The sequence below is a fragment of the Sinocyclocheilus rhinocerous genome, unplaced genomic scaffold (assembly GCF_001515625.1).
Source record: "Sinocyclocheilus rhinocerous isolate Xijiao unplaced genomic scaffold, SAMN03320098_v1.1 scaffold812, whole genome shotgun sequence".
In the NCBI taxonomy this organism is placed as follows: Eukaryota; Metazoa; Chordata; class Actinopteri; order Cypriniformes; family Cyprinidae; genus Sinocyclocheilus; species Sinocyclocheilus rhinocerous.
Genome location: NW_015639023.1, coordinates 85,113 through 106,685, shown reverse-complemented (window position 1 = coordinate 106,685; position 21,573 = coordinate 85,113). Strand labels below are relative to the sequence as shown.

General features: G+C 33.8%; 1 protein-coding gene across 5 annotated transcripts in view; it reads right to left on the bottom strand.

Annotated features, from left to right (window-relative positions):
• LOC107750976 (dedicator of cytokinesis protein 3-like) overlaps positions 1-21,573 on the bottom strand; it is a 150,430-nt gene that overhangs the window by 49,053 nt on the left and 79,804 nt on the right. For all 5 annotated transcript variants that reach the window (XM_016566543.1, XM_016566545.1, XM_016566546.1 and 2 more), the window contains 5 exons: positions 16,106-16,194; positions 13,264-13,389; positions 1,566-1,690; positions 969-1,131; positions 460-566 (listed from right to left, as the gene is read on the bottom strand). In XM_016566543.1, the coding sequence (XP_016422029.1) occupies positions 460-566; positions 969-1,131; positions 1,566-1,690; positions 13,264-13,389; positions 16,106-16,194 (610 nt within the window). The remainder of the gene's footprint in view (positions 1-459; positions 567-968; positions 1,132-1,565; positions 1,691-13,263; positions 13,390-16,105; positions 16,195-21,573) is intronic.

The window sequence follows — 21,573 nt, the reverse complement described above, 5'->3', positions numbered from 1 at the left end:
ATATATATATATATATACATATATAATTCCCAACTATAATACTATAGAAAACATTACATTACTGTAGGCAAGTGGATTAAAGTTTTTTTTTTTTAAATCCACTTTAAAGTGTGCCTTTAAAAATTATATACTAATATATTATTTTAATATTATGTGTAACATTTTATTAAGTAATTAAATAAGCAACATAAAATGTATGTTTATTTCTCAATATAAAGTGCATTTAATTATTATTATTTATTATTATTATTATTTAAATCTGCTAAAGCATAAATGTAAATGTTTTAATGTACGTGTTATTATTTTAATGTAATTCAAATAACTTTTTTTTCTACTGGAATACCTAATGAAATAAAATAAATACAATAAAACTAATTAAACTAAACTAAAAAAATAACTAAAATAAAATAAAATAATTTTTAATTTATGATGTTTCACATAACGTAAAGTCTGCCTAACCTTGTAGACGTAAAGCTCATGGCTCTCATCTGACAGTGTGGTGCCATCTTCCCTCATAAGTGGAGTGAAAGCAAAGCCAAAAAGCTTCTTTTCTCCTTTGTCCTTTGCTGTAAAACAAACAAAACAAAAAAACATAGAATTTTGTCCAACAACTGAATATTGTCCAAAGTGCTTGTCGAGTTTCAAGTGCCAGTAATTTTAAATTATTCAAAACGTTAATAAAAATCAGATCACTTCATGAATCAAGTCAAAAAACTTGAATATGTCGAGTAGTGCATGCATCATATAACCCAACAGGTTGAATAATGACTAATAAAACAGCATCTCATCCATTTTAAAAAGAAAAAATGTTAGTTTTGTAAATACATTCATATTTAGGCACAAACTGTATTTGTATTAGTTGATTAATTTCAGTCATTTAGGCGTAAGCCTTCAGATCAAATGTCAGGAGAAAAATCAATTCACTAAAATACGTGCAAAATTATACCAGCAGTGTGCAAAGTCCTTACTTGAGCAGTGTCTGAACTCAAAGCGCAGATGGGAGCCGCGGAAGCGCTCGATGGGGATGGGCAGTTTGATGACCTCACTCCAGCGCGGACTGTTGTTGTGGTAGAGGACGAAAGAGCGGTACTCGCTGATGTTGTGTTCTCCTGAGCCCAGACTAATGCACTCCTGATGAAAGATAGAAGAAAATGGAAGCCGTCTGCTTTTATGTGGCTTTATAGTGTGCATCAAAGTTTGCGACACCAACATTTGCGATGGGCTTATGTAAAATACATCAGAAAATCCCAAACTCATTTACTCCTCCAAACTGACTTCAATTTTGTCTGGACTAAATGATTCACCACATGAGCTACAGATCACTGATATGTTTTTCAAAGGGATAGTTTATCCAAAAATGAGAATTCTGTCATTATTTACTCCCTCGTGTCATCCCTAACCTGTAGTTTTTGCTTCTGTGGATTCTGTGTGATGTTTATTTCAGTATTCATGCAACAAAATTCCTTAAGATTTCTCCCTTTATACAACATTGGAACAACATGAGGGTGAGTAAATGATGGCAAAATTTTGGCAAACTATTCCTTTATTAAGGCAGTTTGACGTACTTTGAGGATCTCGCCATCAGCGTAGAGCACATACATGGTGACCTCTATGTTCTTTTGAACGCTCTTGCCTCCTCTCTCAAAGTCTCCTCTCTCCAGTGTGAGGTAGAGGTCATTGCGCATGTCACCTGAAGATAGAAAAAAACACACACACACACACACACACACACACACACACACACACACACATTGTTTGGTCATATTATACGGCTTGGTAAAACTGCGCTTGTTACAAATACGTTGTCATTTTGTTACTTATATTTTCGTTTTGGAGAATTATTGCAAGAAAAACTCAACATTCATGTATCGCCACATGGAGTTTATAAAAGTTCCGACATCCTAGACCAAAATCTGATGACAAATTTTAAAGAAACAGCTGCACAAAGATTTTTACCATTGTTCGGTAACTTTTTTTTTTTTCTCTTTTTTTGCTTTGTGAAATTGCATCTGCCACAAAAATGTTGTGGGTTTTTCCCTTATATTTTCACTTTGGACGGTTAATTTGAAGAAAACAACATTTATGTGTCACTACACAGAGTTTAAAAAGTTTAGACGCCCTAGACAAAAATGTGATGACAAATTTGAAATAAACACACAAAAGGCTCGCACAAAGACTTTTTTTTTCTTCAGCAAGTTTTTATGTTTGGATTGTAAACATCACTTTTACACACTTTTTCAGAATATCACTTTTTGGTAACATCTATTTATTTATTTTCTTGCTTGGTAAAACTGCACCTGTTACAAATACGTTGTCATTTTATTATATTTACTTATATAAATATACTTTTATATATATACTATACTATTACAAGAAAAACTCAACATACATGTGTTACCATGTGGATTTGAAAAAAGTTCAGACATTCTAGACAAAAATCTGATGGCAAATTTTAAAGAAACAGTTACACAGTTAAAGAGTTTTCCCCCCATTTTTTTTCTCTCTTTCTCTTTCTCTCTCTATAAATATATATTCTCTCTTTTTTTCTTACTAAAACCACACCTGTCACAAAAACATTGTGTTCAAACATCAGCTCAGATATCCTATACACAAAAGTAATTTTAAATAAATTTTAAAGAAACAGTCACACAAATATTTTCTTCAGCAAGTGTAATCATTTAAGTGCACTGTAAGTGTAAATAAGTGTTTTGAATTGTACTGTACATACCACATTTACATGACTTTTTTCAGATTATGATTTCCATTTCTACAACTCATTTATATTCAAATAATGTTGCAGTCATTAATAACGTTGCTGGCAAACTGTTTTACTTATTTGCAAAGCCACGTTTCAGTGCACGTTTCAGTGGCACAGAGTGTTAGTTTGGACCCTGACTAAAGATACAAACTCAGAACCTACATACATCAGTCTACTATGTAAAGCACTTTGAATTACCATTGTGTATTAAATGTGCTATACAAATAAACTTGCCTTGCCTTGCCTTGCCTTACTATGACTAACCCAGAAAAGTTGGATAGATGCAATAACTGTAAATAAATTTGTTAGCATGTTCCTATATCTAAGTGGATTCAAACTTAAAGGGATACTCCACCCCAAAATGAAAATGTTGTCATTAATCACTTACCCCCATGTCGTTCCAAACCCCTAAAAGCTTCATTCGTCTTCAGAACACAGTTTAAGATATTTTGGATGAAAACCGGGAGGCTTGTGACTGTCCCATTGACTGCCAAGTAAATTACACTGTCAAGGTCCAGAAAAGTATGAAAGACATCGCCAAAATAGCCCATCTGCCATCAGTGGTTCAACCGTAACGTTATGAAGCGACGAAAATACTTTTTGTACTCGAAGAAAACAAAAATAACGACTTTATATATAGAATAGTGTACGCTGCTTGCGTTCAGCGGATATTCTCCAAAATGCCACTACGGTGATGCGGAGAGACACAGAGGAGACGAATTGTTAAATAAAGTCGTTATTTTTGTTTTCTTTTCTTACGGTTGAACCACTGATGGCAGATGGACTATTTTGACGATGTCTTTCATACTTTTCTGGACCTTGACAGTGTAATTTACTTGGCAGTCAATGGGACAGTCACAAGCCTCCCGGTTTTCATCCAAAATATCTTAAATTGTGTTCCAAAGACGAATGAAGCTTCTACGGGTTTGGAACGACATGGGGGTAAGTTATTAATGACAACATTTTCATTTTGGGGTGGAGTATCCCTTTAAGAGGAGCTATAATCTTGAATGGACCCGGCACACTTAATTTAGCTTCACTTTTAAACCCTTTTACAGACTGTAATAAAAGCTATTGCTACATAAAGGTCAAATCGTTTGTCCAGCTAAACTGCTGAAGTGAAACTGTACCCACTGGCTGTAAGAAATCTCATCAAACTTGAGTTCAACCTGTCTTTTACACTGTGATTCCACATGTAACCTTGGTTTTCAGTCGACTCTTTCATTATCAACCTCATTCAATCCATGACCCAGCAGCCCACATTCTCTGAGCCGAGCGGCAAGCATCTGAATCATAATCCTCAAAATAAACACAGACTCTCTCTGGAATTGTGCTTAGCTCTTACCCGTCTACTCAGGGGAACAAAGTTTTAGCTGTTAGTGAAAGAAGTTGTGGGTTTAATTTGATTTCTTCCAATTACAGCTGATGCAATAAAAGAGAATGTGTGGCTCTTCAGAGCGCCGCTAGAAACCATTTCTCCTGCTGACACCCACCCTGCAGACAGTTATGAGTGCAGAGATGTATATTTCGGCATACACCTTAAAGAAAAGCTTAAATTTGCTCGTATGCCACCAGATATCTCTTGAATGTCTTTACTGGGGGTGGATATATGGGGGGAGAAAGATATAAACCAACTTACGCAATAACACTTTCGCTTTATTTTGTGTAATGTGAATAATGAAATAGTTTACTTGACTTTTGCTTGCAAGATGAGAAGATTGAGAATGACTCATACATTTTGAGTAACAAGGAACAAAATTGACCGCCTGAGAACCTTTGCAAACATTATGAATCTCCATTATACGTATAAACTAATATTACAAAGTAGTACAGAATATAACAAACATCTGCTCTTCTAAAAGTACCCTAACAGAAGTGAATAGGGTACTTTTAGAAGTGAATCCAATAGCACATACAGTTTGTACAGTATAAAAACCATTACGCCTATGGAATGTCCCCATAAAACATGGAAACACAACATGAGTGTGTGTGTGTGCAAAGAAATTTGGTCAGTTTTGATTTTATGTTTTCTGTTACCTTTCCAAGATCTACATTTAGATTAAAAAATTCAAACTTTCCAAATTTTTTATTTTTTTATTATTGTTGCTTGTTTGTTCTATTGCACAGCATTATTACACAGGGTTATTATAGTTACCAAAAACTGAAACTTAAAAATTAAAACCATCAAAAAAAGATACTTAAAATGGAATAAACATTAACTGAAATAAAAAAAAAGAAAACATTTTCAGCTAGTTGCCAACATATCTTACAAAAAAAGTAGAACAAAAAAGTGTATATATAAAAAAAAATAAAAAAAATGAATAAAACCTATATAGATAAGCTATATAAAATACTAAAAATGATAAAAACACAATCAAATTACTAAAACTTTAACTAAAATTGAACTGTAAACAAAAAATATAAAAATCACAATTATTGAAATATTAATAAAACTATAACAGTATCTCAATGATGCTAAAATAACACTGCTACACAATAAGTGTATAAAAATCACATTTTGACAAATGTATTTTTTTATGCAAATGCATGTGAAATTTGACAAAATTGGCACTTTTTTTTTTTGTAGGATACTTTACTTTAGATGAAATTGTTACTGAGGGGTAGATCTTTAAGTATCTTTATACTTTCAATACTAATTTTGTACTCAATGAGCTTTAAAGTTAAAATAAATAACTGTATTAATAAATGGTTAGGTTATAAGCAATTTATTTTCAATCTTTGAACATTATCTGGACTCATTAGAAAACAAAAGTTGTTCAGGTTTAACTATGATCTGTATTTTTTGTTAATAATTGATTCTCATAACTCAATTAATAGTGTTTAAACGTTTAAAATGATTTAAATACAACGTTAAAATGCTATCGAAACATATTTTGAATAAATAATACCAGTATCATTACTAGAAACAATATTGACAATACTGGCCTTGATGCTACTTAATATCAGATCCAAAAGAAAGTAAGCTAACATGCAACGTCCCACAACACAAACGCAACTGTTAGTGAATTGAACAAGAAGAAAATCTAGATAAGAAAGCAAATACGATCACAAGTGCTTTTAGAAACAGTGAATGGAATAGACAAAGCTTTATTTAGTAAAAGCCGAAATAAAGCTTTGTGTGTTTGTCTGTTTGGCTGACAGTATCCTACAGTTCCACATCCTGATAAAAATGTTATCTGGCAGCAGCAGGCTGGCTCCCTGTGAGTGCTGGATTGCGTTCCTGTTTAGACGCTTTCTGTAATGGATAACGTTTACAGCGTTAGACCCTTCTCTCCACTGCTTCAGAGCTATTTCGCTGAATAAAATCCATATAAAGCTCTCTATCCAGGCACAAATTCCTTCCAACAAGAAACAGTCCTGGTGCATTCCCAGATGGAAAGAGGAAAAATGACCTAACAGCAGTAGCTAGCATATAAAGAAATGGAAGAAGATACTACGGTATATGTATTTGCATGTGCTCGTATTATGTTTTGTTATGCATATTAAGAGGACGACAAAACACACAATCACAGGAACCAAAAATCTGAGAATCAATCTGGACATTTTTATACTAAGATAATCTTATATCACTAAAACTATTAAAAAAAATAGTGATAAAATAAAATAAAATAATCAGACAAAAAAAAAAACATCAGGAAAACTGACTTTTGATGTTTTTCTTTTTCTTTTTGAGAATCCATCTGGATATATTACACTTAAATTACCTTACATCACTTACAGTATTGTCATTGTTAAACTATTAAAATAGTTTTAAAGCTGAAATAAAATAAATAAAATGAAGCATTAGATGAAAAACATTTAAAACTTTAAAAAAAAATGTGTATTTTTTTTTCTCAAACTAAAACTATTAAAAACATTTTGAAATAAAAGCAGAAATAAAATAAAAATATAAAATGAAATAAATGAGTGCCACAATTACTAAACCTATTTTGCTTTAAATGAAAGTCATGGTTAGTTTGCTTCATGGCTTAGAACTTTCTGAAATCCCAATGGAGAAAGTGAGTGTGAAAAACACTTCCAGAACCAAGGCTGTTGAAAAAAGGCATTAAAAAGAAGCTGAAAGAAGCTGAAATGGATGATGCAATATCAACCCCTCATGACACTAACACCAGAAAAGGAATGTACAAATAATTCTGGAGAGGTTTTGTTAAACAAACTCATCTCCAGCTTATTGAAAATGTCATGAGAATGAATAATTCTCAAAGCTTGTGGCACTTCAAGTGTCATTAACATTTCATAATGCTAACAGTTCAATATTCCATCTAATTGCTGCCTCCAAAACCTAATATCATTTGACAGACATATATTGTTTCTTAACGCAATGGATCCCAATGCTGGGACCAGGCTTTAGAAACCTGGCCAGTTTGATCTTTTTAGGGAATAAAGTCAATGCAGCAATCTGAAATAAGATTACAAGGGGTTTTCCCAGACACTGTGGTTCAATAACATCTAAGCCCATTCAGAAATACACATACCTCAGAAACCCAAGGAACCATGGCTCTCAGAGGGCCATCGACTTATTGGTGTCTCAAAATGCTGAATTTAAAGAGCACAGCCTTGTCTGTGATTATAATCAAACTACCTCCAGTTGATCGATCAGTGGATGATAAACCAATCACTGAGCTCTTCAGAAGAACAAGGAAGCATTAACTCAGACACTAATGAGATGGATCTACAGAAGAAGATTGAGGACCTATCAATCCACCTTCCACTGCAGGACATCTGGGGTTACAAGACTGATATGTGAGTTTATGGATGAAGAGAAGAGATATTGTACATGGCTACACGATTTTGACACTGAAGACTGTTGGGGAATGGACTGGAGAGGCAGAGCTCTATCGAATGAGTCGATGGAACACGCAACGACAGGATTTTATTAAGAGAGCAACTTTGAGCCCCAAGGCTCGTTCTGAATCACAGGGAAGGGATTTCTTAACTCAACTTTGACGTGGCAGGAATCCAGCTGGTTTTACAGGCCCTCTGGGGTTCGGAGCAGAGAGCCGGTAGAGTCTGTCAAAATGTGGGTCGTATTCATTTATATAAGCTTGGTTCTACGCAGTTAAAAGCCAATGAGGGTGATTATGTGCTGTTACGTACTGTGTGTGTGTGTACCTGGTATTTATCACGTTATGGGGACCAAATGTCCCCACAAGGAAACAAGCTTATAAATCATACAGAATGAGTTTTTTTGAGAAAGTAAAAATGCACAAAGTTTCCTGTAAGGGGTAGGTTTAGGGGTAGGGTTGGTGTAGGGCAATAGCACATACAGTTTGTACAGTATAAAAACCATTACGCCTATGGAATGTCCCCATAAAACATGGAAACACAACATGAGTGTGTGTGTGTGCAAAGAAATTTGGTCAGTTTTGATTTTATGTTTTCTGTTACCTTTCCAAGATCTACATTTAGATTAAAAAATTCAAACTTTCCAAATTTTTTATTTTTTTATTATTGTTGCTTGTTTGTTCTATTGCACAGCATTATTACACAGGGTTATTATAGTTACCAAAAACTGAAACTTAAAAATTAAAACCATCAAAAAAAGATACTTAAAATGGAATAAACATTAACTGAAATAAAAAAAAAGAAAACATTTTCAGCTAGTTGCCAACATATCTTACAAAAAAAGTAGAACAAAAAAGTGTATATATAAAAAAAAATAAAAAAAATGAATAAAACCTATATAGATAAGCTATATAAAATACTAAAAATGATAAAAACACAATCAAATTACTAAAACTTTAACTAAAATTGAACTGTAAACAAAAAATATAAAAATCACAATTATTGAAATATTAATAAAACTATAACAGTATCTCAATGATGCTAAAATAACACTGCTACACAATAAGTGTATAAAAATCACATTTTGACAAATGTATTTTTTTATGCAAATGCATGTGAAATTTGACAAAATTGGCACTTTTTTTTTTTGTAGGATACTTTACTTTAGATGAAATTGTTACTGAGGGGTAGATCTTTAAGTATCTTTATACTTTCAATACTAATTTTGTACTCAATGAGCTTTAAAGTTAAAATAAATAACTGTATTAATAAATGGTTAGGTTATAAGCAATTTATTTTCAATCTTTGAACATTATCTGGACTCATTAGAAAACAAAAGTTGTTCAGGTTTAACTATGATCTGTATTTTTTGTTAATAATTGATTCTCATAACTCAATTAATAGTGTTTAAACGTTTAAAATGATTTAAATACAACGTTAAAATGCTATCGAAACATATTTTGAATAAATAATACCAGTATCATTACTAGAAACAATATTGACAATACTGGCCTTGATGCTACTTAATATCAGATCCAAAAGAAAGTAAGCTAACATGCAACGTCCCACAACACAAACGCAACTGTTAGTGAATTGAACAAGAAGAAAATCTAGATAAGAAAGCAAATACGATCACAAGTGCTTTTAGAAACAGTGAATGGAATAGACAAAGCTTTATTTAGTAAAAGCCGAAATAAAGCTTTGTGTGTTTGTCTGTTTGGCTGACAGTATCCTACAGTTCCACATCCTGATAAAAATGTTATCTGGCAGCAGCAGGCTGGCTCCCTGTGAGTGCTGGATTGCGTTCCTGTTTAGACGCTTTCTGTAATGGATAACGTTTACAGCGTTAGACCTGAATAAAATCCATATAAAGCTCTCTATCCAGGCACAAATTCCTTCCAACAAGAAACAGTCCTGGTGCATTCCCAGATGGAAAGAGGAAAAATGACCTAACAGCAGTAGCTAGCATATAAAGAAATGGAAGAAGATACTACGGTATATGTATTTGCATGTGCTCGTATTATGTTTTGTTATGCATATTAAGAGGACGACAAAACACACAATCACAGGAACCAAAAATCTGAGAATCAATCTGGACATTTTTATACTAAGATAATCTTATATCACTAAAACTATTAAAAAAAATAGTGATAAAATAAAATAAAATAATCAGACAAAAAAAAAAACATCAGGAAAACTGACTTTTGATGTTTTTCTTTTTCTTTTTGAGAATCCATCTGGATATATTACACTTAAATTACCTTACATCACTTACAGTATTGTCATTGTTAAACTATTAAAATAGTTTTAAAGCTGAAATAAAATAAATAAAATGAAGCATTAGATGAAAAACATTTAAAACTTTAAAAAAAAATGTGTATTTTTTTTTCTCAAACTAAAACTATTAAAAACATTTTGAAATAAAAGCAGAAATAAAATAAAAATATAAAATGAAATAAATGAGTGCCACAATTACTAAACCTATTTTGCTTTAAATGAAAGTCATGGTTAGTTTGCTTCATGGCTTAGAACTTTCTGAAATCCCAATGGAGAAAGTGAGTGTGAAAAACACTTCCAGAACCAAGGCTGTTGAAAAAAGGCATTAAAAAGAAGCTGAAAGAAGCTGAAATGGATGATGCAATATCAACCCCTCATGACACTAACACCAGAAAAGGAATGTACAAATAATTCTGGAGAGGTTTTGTTAAACAAACTCATCTCCAGCTTATTGAAAATGTCATGAGAATGAATAATTCTCAAAGCTTGTGGCACTTCAAGTGTCATTAACATTTCATAATGCTAACAGTTCAATATTCCATCTAATTGCTGGCGCCAAGACTTAATATCTTTTGACAGACAGATATTGTTTTTTTTAACGCAATGGGTCCCAATGCTGGGACTATGCTTTAGAAACCTGGCCAGTTTGATATTTTCATGGAATAAAGTCAATGCAGCAATCTGAAATAAGATTACAAGGGTTTTTCCCAGACGTCGCAGTTCAATAACATCTAAGCCTCTTTCAGAAAAATACGTACCTCAGAAACCCAAGGAACCATGGCTCTCAGAGACCTATCGACTTATTGGCGTTTCAAAGCGCTGAATTTAAAGAGCACAGCCTTGTCTGTGATTATAATCAAATTACTTCAGGTTGATCAATCCGTGGATGATAAACCAATCATTGAGCCCTTCAGAAGAGCAAGGAAGCGTTAACTTCAAATGAGAGGGATCCTCAGTAGAAGATGGAGGACCTATCAATCCACCTACCACTGAAGGACATCTGGGACTACAAGACTGATGTGCGAGTTTATGGATGAAGAGAAGAGATATTGTACATGGCTACATGGTTTTGACACTGAAGACTGTTGGGGAATAGACTCGAGAGCCAGCGGTCCATCCAATGACTCAACATTTTGAAGGAATACACAGTGACATGATTTTATTAAGAGAGCAACTTTGAGAAGCCCCCAGGCTCGTTCTGAATCACAGGGAAGGGATTTCTTAACTCAACTTTGACGTGGCAGGAGTCCAGCTGGATTTACAGGCCCTCTGGGGTTTGGAGCAGAGAGCCGGACAGTCTATCAAAATGTGGGTCAAATTCATTTATATAAGCTTGATTCTATGCAGTTAAAAAGCAATGAGGGCAATTATGTGCTGCTTCGTATGATTATTAGTCGTGCTAAAGGCCCTTTCACAAGACTCACTTCAGGGCTTACATGTCGCTTTGACCTCCACTTGAAAAGCGTTGCAGATAGCGTCACGGAAGGGTGGTTTTATGAGGTTGCTAGGTAGTGAGAAAACTCTTTGAGTTTAGAAGGGAACAAAAGGTTCTTAGTGATTCCTTTGATACAATGAAATAGCAACAGAAGTTTGGGTAAAGGTATGCCAACAAATTTTATTTTGCAGCTGAAATCCAGTCATTTCAATAGGATGCTATCTGGAATTTACAACCACCTATATCACCTCAGAAACCATCTACAGTAGCAACAACCTAGCAACAGGCTAAAAACAAGTTAGCATCAGCAAAGTAACACCCTGGAAACTGTGAAAACTGTGTGAAAACTGAGTCACACTTTATTATTTCACTTGAAAAGAGTGACAATATTAAAATTTCTGGCCGATATGTTAAGCCGATAATTATTTTTATGTTATGCCCAATAACCGATAAATGGCCAGTATTCAAATTTGACACTATTTTGTCTAATTAAAATAAAAATGTAAAACAACAACAACAACAAATAATAATAATAAATTAATGGATTTATATGCTACAAGTGAATTTAGGCATCACAACATTGTACAGTATGAAAAATAGACACTCATTTTGAGATTTGCTAAATATTACATTTAACAAAATTATTAAATTATTACTATTGTTAAAGATTAACTTCAAGTGACCATTAAACGATCATTCACAATTAAACAGTGACCATTCATAATGAAACAGCCAATATCAGCCAGTGTATTAAAAAATTCTAATAATGGCCGATAACCGATATGGTACCAACATATTGTGCATTGTGTATGAATAACTACTCCTACAATATAGATATTAAATGTTTACACTGTTTTATCTAAATAAATAAAATGTTTTTTTTTTTAATAAATAAATTTACCACAACATTATAATCTACAATACGAAAAATATAAATTTTGAGATTTGCTAAAGATTACACATTATAATTAAATAATTAAATTATTCACATTTTGAAAGACTAACTTATTAATTAGTCACTATTAAGTGATGGTCAAATATGATCTAGATGTAAAAATAAAGGAAATGAGCATGGAGTACTAAGCAGATAATATCGGCCAATATAATCTAAAAAATTCTAATATCGGCCGATAACCGATATGGTACCGACATATTGTGCATTGCGTATGAATAACTATTACTATATTGTTAATATTAACATTTTATATTGATTTTTGTCTAAGAAATTATTTTTTTAAAATGCTACAGCAACATGGGCACTATCTTCTCTAATACATTAGAAGCTGTTGCCCCCATCAAATTGAAAAAGGTTCGAGAAAAACGTACTGCGCCATGGTACAACATTAATACCCATTCTCAACCCTAACCCAAAAACAGTATGTCCAGCTATATAGTGTTCATCGTCTGTTTTATTACGTCTTAAATTGATTTTTCCGTACATTTCTGCCATATGTACATTAATTGACAGTCACCACTGATAAGCTACCACTAAATATTGTAGAAACTTAATTTGCTGTAAAGTTGCTTTGCAATGATTTGTATCGTGAAAAGCGCTTTACAAATAAACTTGACTTGACTACAGATAAATGTAGGCATCACAACATCTACAGTATGAAAAATGGATATTCATTTTGAGATTTGTTACAGATTACATTAAAAAAAAGTTATTAAATTATTAATATGTTTAAAGACTACATTTAATTGAACATTAAATGGATCTAGATTCAAAAATAAGGAAAAAGAGCATGCAGAACTAAATAGCCAATATCAGCTAATATATTTAAAAACTCTAATATCAGCCAATAACCGATATGGTACCACCGTATTGTGCACTGTGAATAACTCTTACACTGTTGTACATTTTCTAACTTTAACTTGCTGCAACTGTCTACTTTCAGACCATGAGTATAAAATATTGGCATATCTCTTGGATTCATTCACTCCTGAACTAATCTTTAAGTTCAGCCGTGACCTTCATGAGACTTACCTGGCATGATCACATCAGGGAAGCCCAGTTTGCGCGTGATGGCCACGCCGCGGTTGAATATCATGGGGTTTTCCCTGCGCACCTGCTCCATGTCGCCCCTCAACAGCTGCAGTGAGATGATTAGACCTGCACGAGAAGAAGAGTTCGGGGAAATGTGAGACGACTTCATCTTGACAACCACTGTAATTATCCTTGTGATTACGTTAGTATTTATTTAGTAAAATGGGCCTTTGTTTCGAAGAACGTACCAGAGAGATTGCATTTCTGTTACGATTTTGTTCAGGTCTCTATGTCGGCTGCCAGTAACTGCTACAATTCAATTCAATCAAGACATTGTTTTGGGTCTACAATGCCGCTAATGACCTGGCTCCCCGCTACCTTCAATTCTTCATTAAATCGCACACACCGGCCCGCCTGCCGCAATCAGTCATTCTGATTGCCTGGCTCCCGTCAGTTCCCAGTGGGAAGGGTTTCTGTTCATCCAGGTCCAGAAATATTTCTAGGCCTTCCCCTCGATGGTGGAATAAACTCTCAATTAGAACAGCTAACATACTAATTACTACTGAACGATACCTCAAGACACACCTCTACCATATTCATTATCCACTAGATCTAAACTGGCCTTACTTTGCATGCTGATGCAGCTCATTTTAAGGGTTTTCAGGGATCTGATCTAGATTTTCAATATTACTTTGGACTCTTTCATCAATTCCCACACGTTCAACCTAATGCTGCTTGGCTTGAAAGTGACTATTGTCAATCGCTATACTATTGACAATAGACCGTTTTTGTCTGCCACTTTTCTCTGAAATTTAACGTGACCACACTTTAATGCTGCAGGCCAGTAACCAACCACCTATAGCACCACCTACAGTAGCAACAACCTAGCAACCACATAGCAACAGGCTAAAAACATTGGCAACCGCTTAGTAACACCCTGGAAACCAAAGACAACATCCTAGTATTCAAATTTTATACAATTTTGTTTTGTATAAACAATTTTAATTAAACAAAAAAAATATTTTCTAATTTTCTAACTGCACGATTTTCGGCTGTCCCAGACAAAAGATTGGCATCGTGAAACAATTGTGGTGATTTCTGTGATCGTGGCTCCTAATCGGTGGTCCTGTGTCGTACAGTGAGAGAGGTTAAAAGACGGCCGTTTTCACGGTCTTGCGACCAAAGATAGCCTACGATACAGCATGATCATCGCACAGTGTGTTTGCTGGTACGATCCACGTTTACTGACCAACCAATAAAAATGCGACATGAAATCAACGAGAAATGGCGCTAAAACATAAAACTGCTTACCTCAAGCTCTTATCCCTTCCTCTTTCGCCGTTTCCACTTTTTTTCAACACACATAAAAAATACAACTGCTAAAGTGTGATTTATCGTGCTCTTTTTGTTTACCACTAACGCATGCTGATGACGTTTATTCTTCTATAGTAACGTGTGTCGTATCGTACGAGTCAATAGGTGTCATCATCATACAGTCTACCACTGCATTCCAAACAGGATATATCACCCTCCGAAGGGCACTTCGGAGAGAAAACAATCATGGCCGCCATATTGAAGGGTCGTTCCAAACCGAAGTGCTCAAAACTGGCCACTTCAAAGGGCCCTTCGGAATGAAGGATTTCGAAGGGTACAACTGATGGACACTTCGGGCTCCCATAATCCTTTGCGCAGATTCTTTGCATAATGACGGCGCCTCCGTGTGGGCATGTGATGATGACGCAGAAGGGCACTTCAAGGAACAGTTGTTTGGTCCCCTACACCCTCCAACCCTTCGAAGCTCTCCCTCCGGAGGGTAAACCTTTTGAAGGGATTAGGGCATAGGGATGAGCCCATCCGAATGGAACGCAGGGTACACATGTCGTAGCCAAGTTTATTAGAACACAACGCACTGGATATCTGGCCAATCAGAGCACACCTCGCTTTTTCAGAACGATGAGCTTTGTAAAAATCGACGCGTTTCAATATATGTTTCATAATGTTTTTTTTTTTACTTTAAACCGCATAAACACATTTCATTACACCAAATACACAAAATAATGTTCTTTTTAGCAGCATCATATGACCCCTTTAAAAGATTTTCAATATTACTTTGTTCAATATTAATATGACTCTCTCATCATTTCCCAGATGTTCTACGAAAGCCTGTTTCCACCACAGGATAAAAAAAATAAAAAGGTAACTGCATATATTGTTTTTCTTGCAATATATCTCATAATTCAGAATTGCGAGACACAAATCCAAAATTGTGAGATATAAACTCATAATTGCAAGAGAAAAGTCAGAATTGCTAGATATAAATGAGAAAAAAAAGTCAGAATTGTAAGATGTTAATTCACAATTCTGAGAAGAAGAGTCCAAATTGTGAGATATAAACTCACAAAAAAGTCAGAATTGTGAAAAATTTTTTTCGCAATTAATTTTTTTTATTCTGTGACAGAAAAAAAAGAATTGTGAAATGTAAACTGAGAAAAAAAATTCTCCGGATAAAATTGAGTCCTTCCAATAGGAATCTGCTAAATCGTGTGATCACAAAAAAGTTCCCCACACAGATTTTGTCTATTTCCAAGTTGGTCACTTGAATTCATATAACTTTATAAAATGATATATAACTTTATTGAAGCAGAATTATGTAGAATTTAAGGAGAACCAGCCAACCACATATAGTTATTTTAACAAAACAAGTGAAATATTGACTATAACGGCATAGCAGGATAATGGACAGACTTTTTGGAAGGATTGTTCGGTTTCTGTAAAGCTAAATGTTCCTCATCTGATGATAACACTTAAATCAAGTGTACGATCATTTTGCAAGTGCACTTACCGTAGTTAGTGCTGGGGGCAGTGTATTTGGTGCTGGACTTGCGGATAATGTTCTCATGAATCTGGTACCACTCGTTTTCATTATTACACCTGTGAAAGAGAGAAGAAAGAGGACAAACGATTATAGCAAGGAAAATATGTTGCTGTGCAGATGAAGCAGGTGGAATTGCTGCATCAGTATTCAAATGATTCCCAGATGCTTGGAATCACAAATGTAATTTGTCAGTATACAGTATATGTAACTCAGTTTCAACAGTAAAAGGTCTTGTCCTAAGGGGGCATCGCAGTACGCTAACGAATGTGCCAAGACTTAAAGTAAAAACTGGACTTTCATCCAGTGGGCTTTCAAGAGAATTATTCATTTGCCACAATTCCCAGTGATACTCTAATGTAGCACGACTGCATAATGAAGATCCCTTCTCCAAATGTTGGAAAATAAATTTGAGTGTTGAATGAGTGTTTAAAGAGCGTTAAAGTCAACATACAACACTACATTTTACTTGTATAAAACAGGATTTTCAATGGGAACAATGTTTTATTGTCATTTGGATTGTGAAAAGTTGTTGTTACAAACCAGAATAGTGCAATATGACTAGGAATGTAACAAGCATGTGCCTTCACTTTTAAGTCATGAAAACTTCATTTAATCAACAAAAAGATAATATTTTATAATCTAGTAATTTATTAGATATTTCAGATATTGTTCCTTATTATGTTAATTTAAAATGAACATATAGAAACACAATCGTGTCGCCTTTATCTGTCATATGCTATGACATTTATTCATTGATTTATTGATTTACTTACTTGCTATTTTGTATTATATAAACATTATTATATAAAATATAAAATATAATGAAAAGTATTAGCATATTTTTAAATACTTTTTTTGTCATTGGTGGTGTTAAAACATTGTTAAAATCGAATGAATGAATGAATGAATGAATGAATGAATTAAATTAATGAACGAACAAACAAACGATTTAATTAATTAAATAATGAATGAATGAGTGTATGAATGAGTGTGTGAATAAATACATCAATGAGTGAATGAATGAATGAACGAGTGAATAAATGAACAAGCTAATGAATGAATGAATGTGAGTGAATGAATGAGAATGAACAAATGAATAAACGAATGAATGAATGAATGAATGAATGACGTGAGTGAGTGAGTGAGTGAATGAATGAGAGAGAATGAATGTATAAGTGAATGAATGAATGAATGAATGAGAATGAACAAATGAATGAATGAATGCAGTGAGTGAGTGAATGAATGAGAGAGAATGAATGAATAAGTGAATGAAAGAATGAATGAAAAAAATACATCTAATTAATCTTAACACTTGTATATATTGGTATATATCATTTTTTGCTACTGTGAGTTTATATTTTATAATTCAGATTTTTTTTTAAAATATTGAATATTTCTTTTATATTGTTTATAACTTGTAATAGCGAGTTATAAACTCAAATCCTAGTTTATATCTTAAAATTCATACTTTGTTTCTCACAATTCTGAGTTTATATCTCAATAACAAAAATAAATAAATATGTTTATGTTTATAAAAATAATCTGAACATTGCTATATATCGGTATATCATATTCATATGAATTTGACATCAAATAATTTTTTATGAAAATGTATCACTAGTGCTATAACCCTTTCCTACTTCATAAAACAAAACAAAACATAAACAAACAAACAAGCACAAAACAAAGCTAAGTAAAGCAAAGCGAAACAAAACAAAACAAAACACAAAGCAAGCAAAACCATAAACAACTCAATCAAAACCACAAATACATAAATAAATAAATAAAACAAAATCCTTTAGTCACCCATTAAATTGTCCTTTTTGATTAGCAATAATGTCAAGATGTTGAGAAATATGAACCATCAGCAAAATGTCTTGTAAGTAAGAAAAATCAATAATTTTTGAGAATGGTGCTAAAGAGTTTTAGGTTGTATCCAGTGTCCGTTTCTACAAAAGAAGTGGTATATCTTTGACGCTGAGTGTAGAATAACCTATAATCAAGACAATTAAACCCAACCGGCACAGCTGCATTACCATTTGCATGCAGAGTTTGTCAACTGGCACTTGAAAAAAACACGCAGTCAAGTACAGCCAAGTGTTGAGAGCCATCACAATGAAGCAAATCACGACACTCTGCTGCTTAAAAGCAGAGAAGTGCGGTGCTCTCAGGAGAGAGAACAGAGCCATATGCTACGTTCCAGCATCAGTAGCTGCTAAATCGCTGTGGGCTAGCTGTTGGAGGTTTGAGAACAGCAGCTTTCTGGTCTGAGGGGAAGTGATGTCGTTAATGCCTGATCCAGAAGTGACTAAACCTGTCGTGGCAGCTGAAAAGGGACCTCCGCGCTATGCTAATGCTAGTGTTTGTGGTGGCTTAGCGGGCAGATGCTTTGTGGGAACTCCCACAGAGTCCATCTGGTTGGCTGTCTCGGCGACTGGCTCCAAGGGCGTCAAGGGTGGTTCTGGTCTGTCGCTCGCAGGGTCACAACAGCATTGCACACCAACACAGGCTGTTTGATGGAAAGTGCTACGTTCCAGAAGACGAAGAAATATCTGCTGCAAATCCGATCGGATCAACTGTCGGTCTAGTTTGCCGTGGCATTACGTTCCCAAAAGTCTACCACTAGATGTCCCTAGAAACTAGTCCAGCCTGAATACACATGCAAATACATGCATTGCATAAACATGCATTTTTATATATTTTTAAAAACATTTTTTTCCTGTCTTACAACCTCAAAGATACTGATCTGCTCGCTTAAGCCCAAAGTACAGGAAAGCCTTCAGGGCTCAACAAAAAGACTGACCCGGGGCGAGTGTGAGAGAGTTTCATGCCGGTTGACAGAACTGTGACTCGCGCTACAGAAGCATTGCTGAGTCACGACATCTTGTCACACATTTGTATGTCTTGCATTTTGGTTTTCTGTAATACTGTACAGAATAATGGTGCAAATTGTGCTGGTTGAAACTTTTCTCTAAGGTTGATATACAGTATATAGACATTGTCAAAATTCATATGGGTTGAAAAAATAAAATTGTATCAAATATATTTTGAATGCATGTGTATGTATATATGTGTGTTTTAATTATGTACTGTAAATTATTTGATTTAATTGTTATGTAATTAAATATGCAATCTAAATAAATACAAACAGCTACACAAACTAAAAAAAATAAAAAAATACAATAGGAATTATATAATTTAAACTGTATATTTATTTTATTATTATTTATTATTTAATTTAATCGTTTTCTTTGTTTTAGTTAAATAAATAGGTACATATTATTATTTATATATGTAGCTTATGAATATAACTACTTGAGATATATAATAATATAATAAACTGTTTATTTGAACTGTTTTGATATTTTAAGTGTTATTAAATTAAATATGCAATTATTTAATTTTAATAAATAAACAAATACATTTGTACTTAAATAAACCAATATTATTAGTAGTAAGTATTATTAGTAGTAAACCCATATTATTAATAATAAGAACTATTATTCATAATTGAGTACAAATAAATACTGAAATGAATAATAATAATAATAATAATAATAATAATAATAAATCAGCATATTAGAATGCTTTCTGAAGGATTATGTGACACTGAAGACTGGAGTGTTGGCTGCTGAAAATTCAGCATTGCATCAAAGGAATTAATTGCATTTTAAAATATATTAAAAGAGAAAACAGTTATTTTAAATTGTAATAATATTTCAGAATAGTACTGTTTTTACTGTATTTTTGATTAAATAAATGCAGCCTAAGATGAGCATAAGAGACGTCTTTCTATATCTATATACACACGCATACTGTTGGTATTTATTTATTTACTTATTTATTTTCTTTTTTATGTTTTTGAAAGTAGTCTAAATATCATCTCATTCCAAAGCCCCTCACACGCAATGTACGATTAATATGTTGCATTGACGGAGCAAAGCCACAGGTTCGTTCACCACAACATCACAACTAATGCGTTCCACAGCACTTGTGCAAAGTACAGACCCTTCACTTCAACGTTACTGCATTTCTCCTAGTTTCACAGACACTGGTGGCTTAATATCACATTTTGATGGTTGGGGTTTCCAAACAAATCTAGCCTTTTTTCCCCTCTTTCTCCACACATATGCCTCTCTTTTTTTCTTTCCTTGATTTCTCTTTCTTTTACCAGTTCTGTCAGTTCCCCAGCCAATAAAACAGAGGATGCTTTCTGCATGGCTGCACACTGAGGTAATGAAAGCCTGTCATGGAGATAGCTAGAGGACTGGAGCACGTGTGCCATACACAGGGGAGGATTTCAGAGACAGCTTCACAGCACAAATGACGCGCAATGTCTTTTCTGTTCTAAACAACAGCAAATGTACGCTGCAGCTAATGTAGCTAATTATTAACCGTAGCTAATGTAGCTAAGAATGTAGCTAAATATTAGCTCTGTTCCGAAAACCTAGTATACTGCCTACATTGACAGCTCCCTTATTAGGCAGCATACTAACCAAAATGGAGCCACATGAGTGACTGGATTTGAACGTTCACAATTAATTACAATAGTGTTTGAGTTTAGCATGTTGCTATGCTAATAGCGCAATTACTCTAGTGGACATAACAATACATAGCACATATAAACATTTAGTGAAAAATAAAATATAAAAACATACTAACTGAAATGGAACCTTATGAGTGACAGAAGTAAAATTTCTAAATTATTCGAATAATAATTGATGTTAGCATGCTGCTGTGCTAGTAACACAATTATTTAAGTAATAGCACATTTAATATATATATATATATATACAATGAACAAAATTATAAACGCAACACTTTTGTTTTTGCACCCATTTTTCATGAGCTGAACTCAAAGATCTAAGACTTTTTCTATGTACACAAAAGGCCTATTTCTCTCAAATATTGTTCACAAATCTGTCTAAATCTGTGTTAGTGAGCACTTCTCCTTTGCCGAGATAATCCATCCACCTCACAGGTGTGGCATATCAAGATGCTGATTAGACAGTATGATTATTGCACAGGTGTGCCTTAGGCTGGCCACAATAAAAGGCCACTCTAAAATGTGCAGTTTTACTGTATTGGGGGTCCGGGAGGGTCAGTATCTGGTGTGACCACCATTTGCCTCACGCAGTGCAAGAAATGGGGGCAAAAACAAAAGAGTTGCGTTTATAATTTTGTTCAGTGTATATATATGAGATGCGAATGTTGTTCAGCATACTGCATTGCTCAAAATAAAAGAAAAGATCATACTTTATGATGTTAGTTTTAACAAATAATTTAAAAAAAAAAAATCAAGGATATTTTTCCTGCATTTCTTTCTTTTTGCTGTATCGAAAATGTACCGAACCGTGACACCGCTGTGTCGTATCGAACCAAATCATGAGTTTTGTGAACTGTTACACACACACACACACACACACACACATATA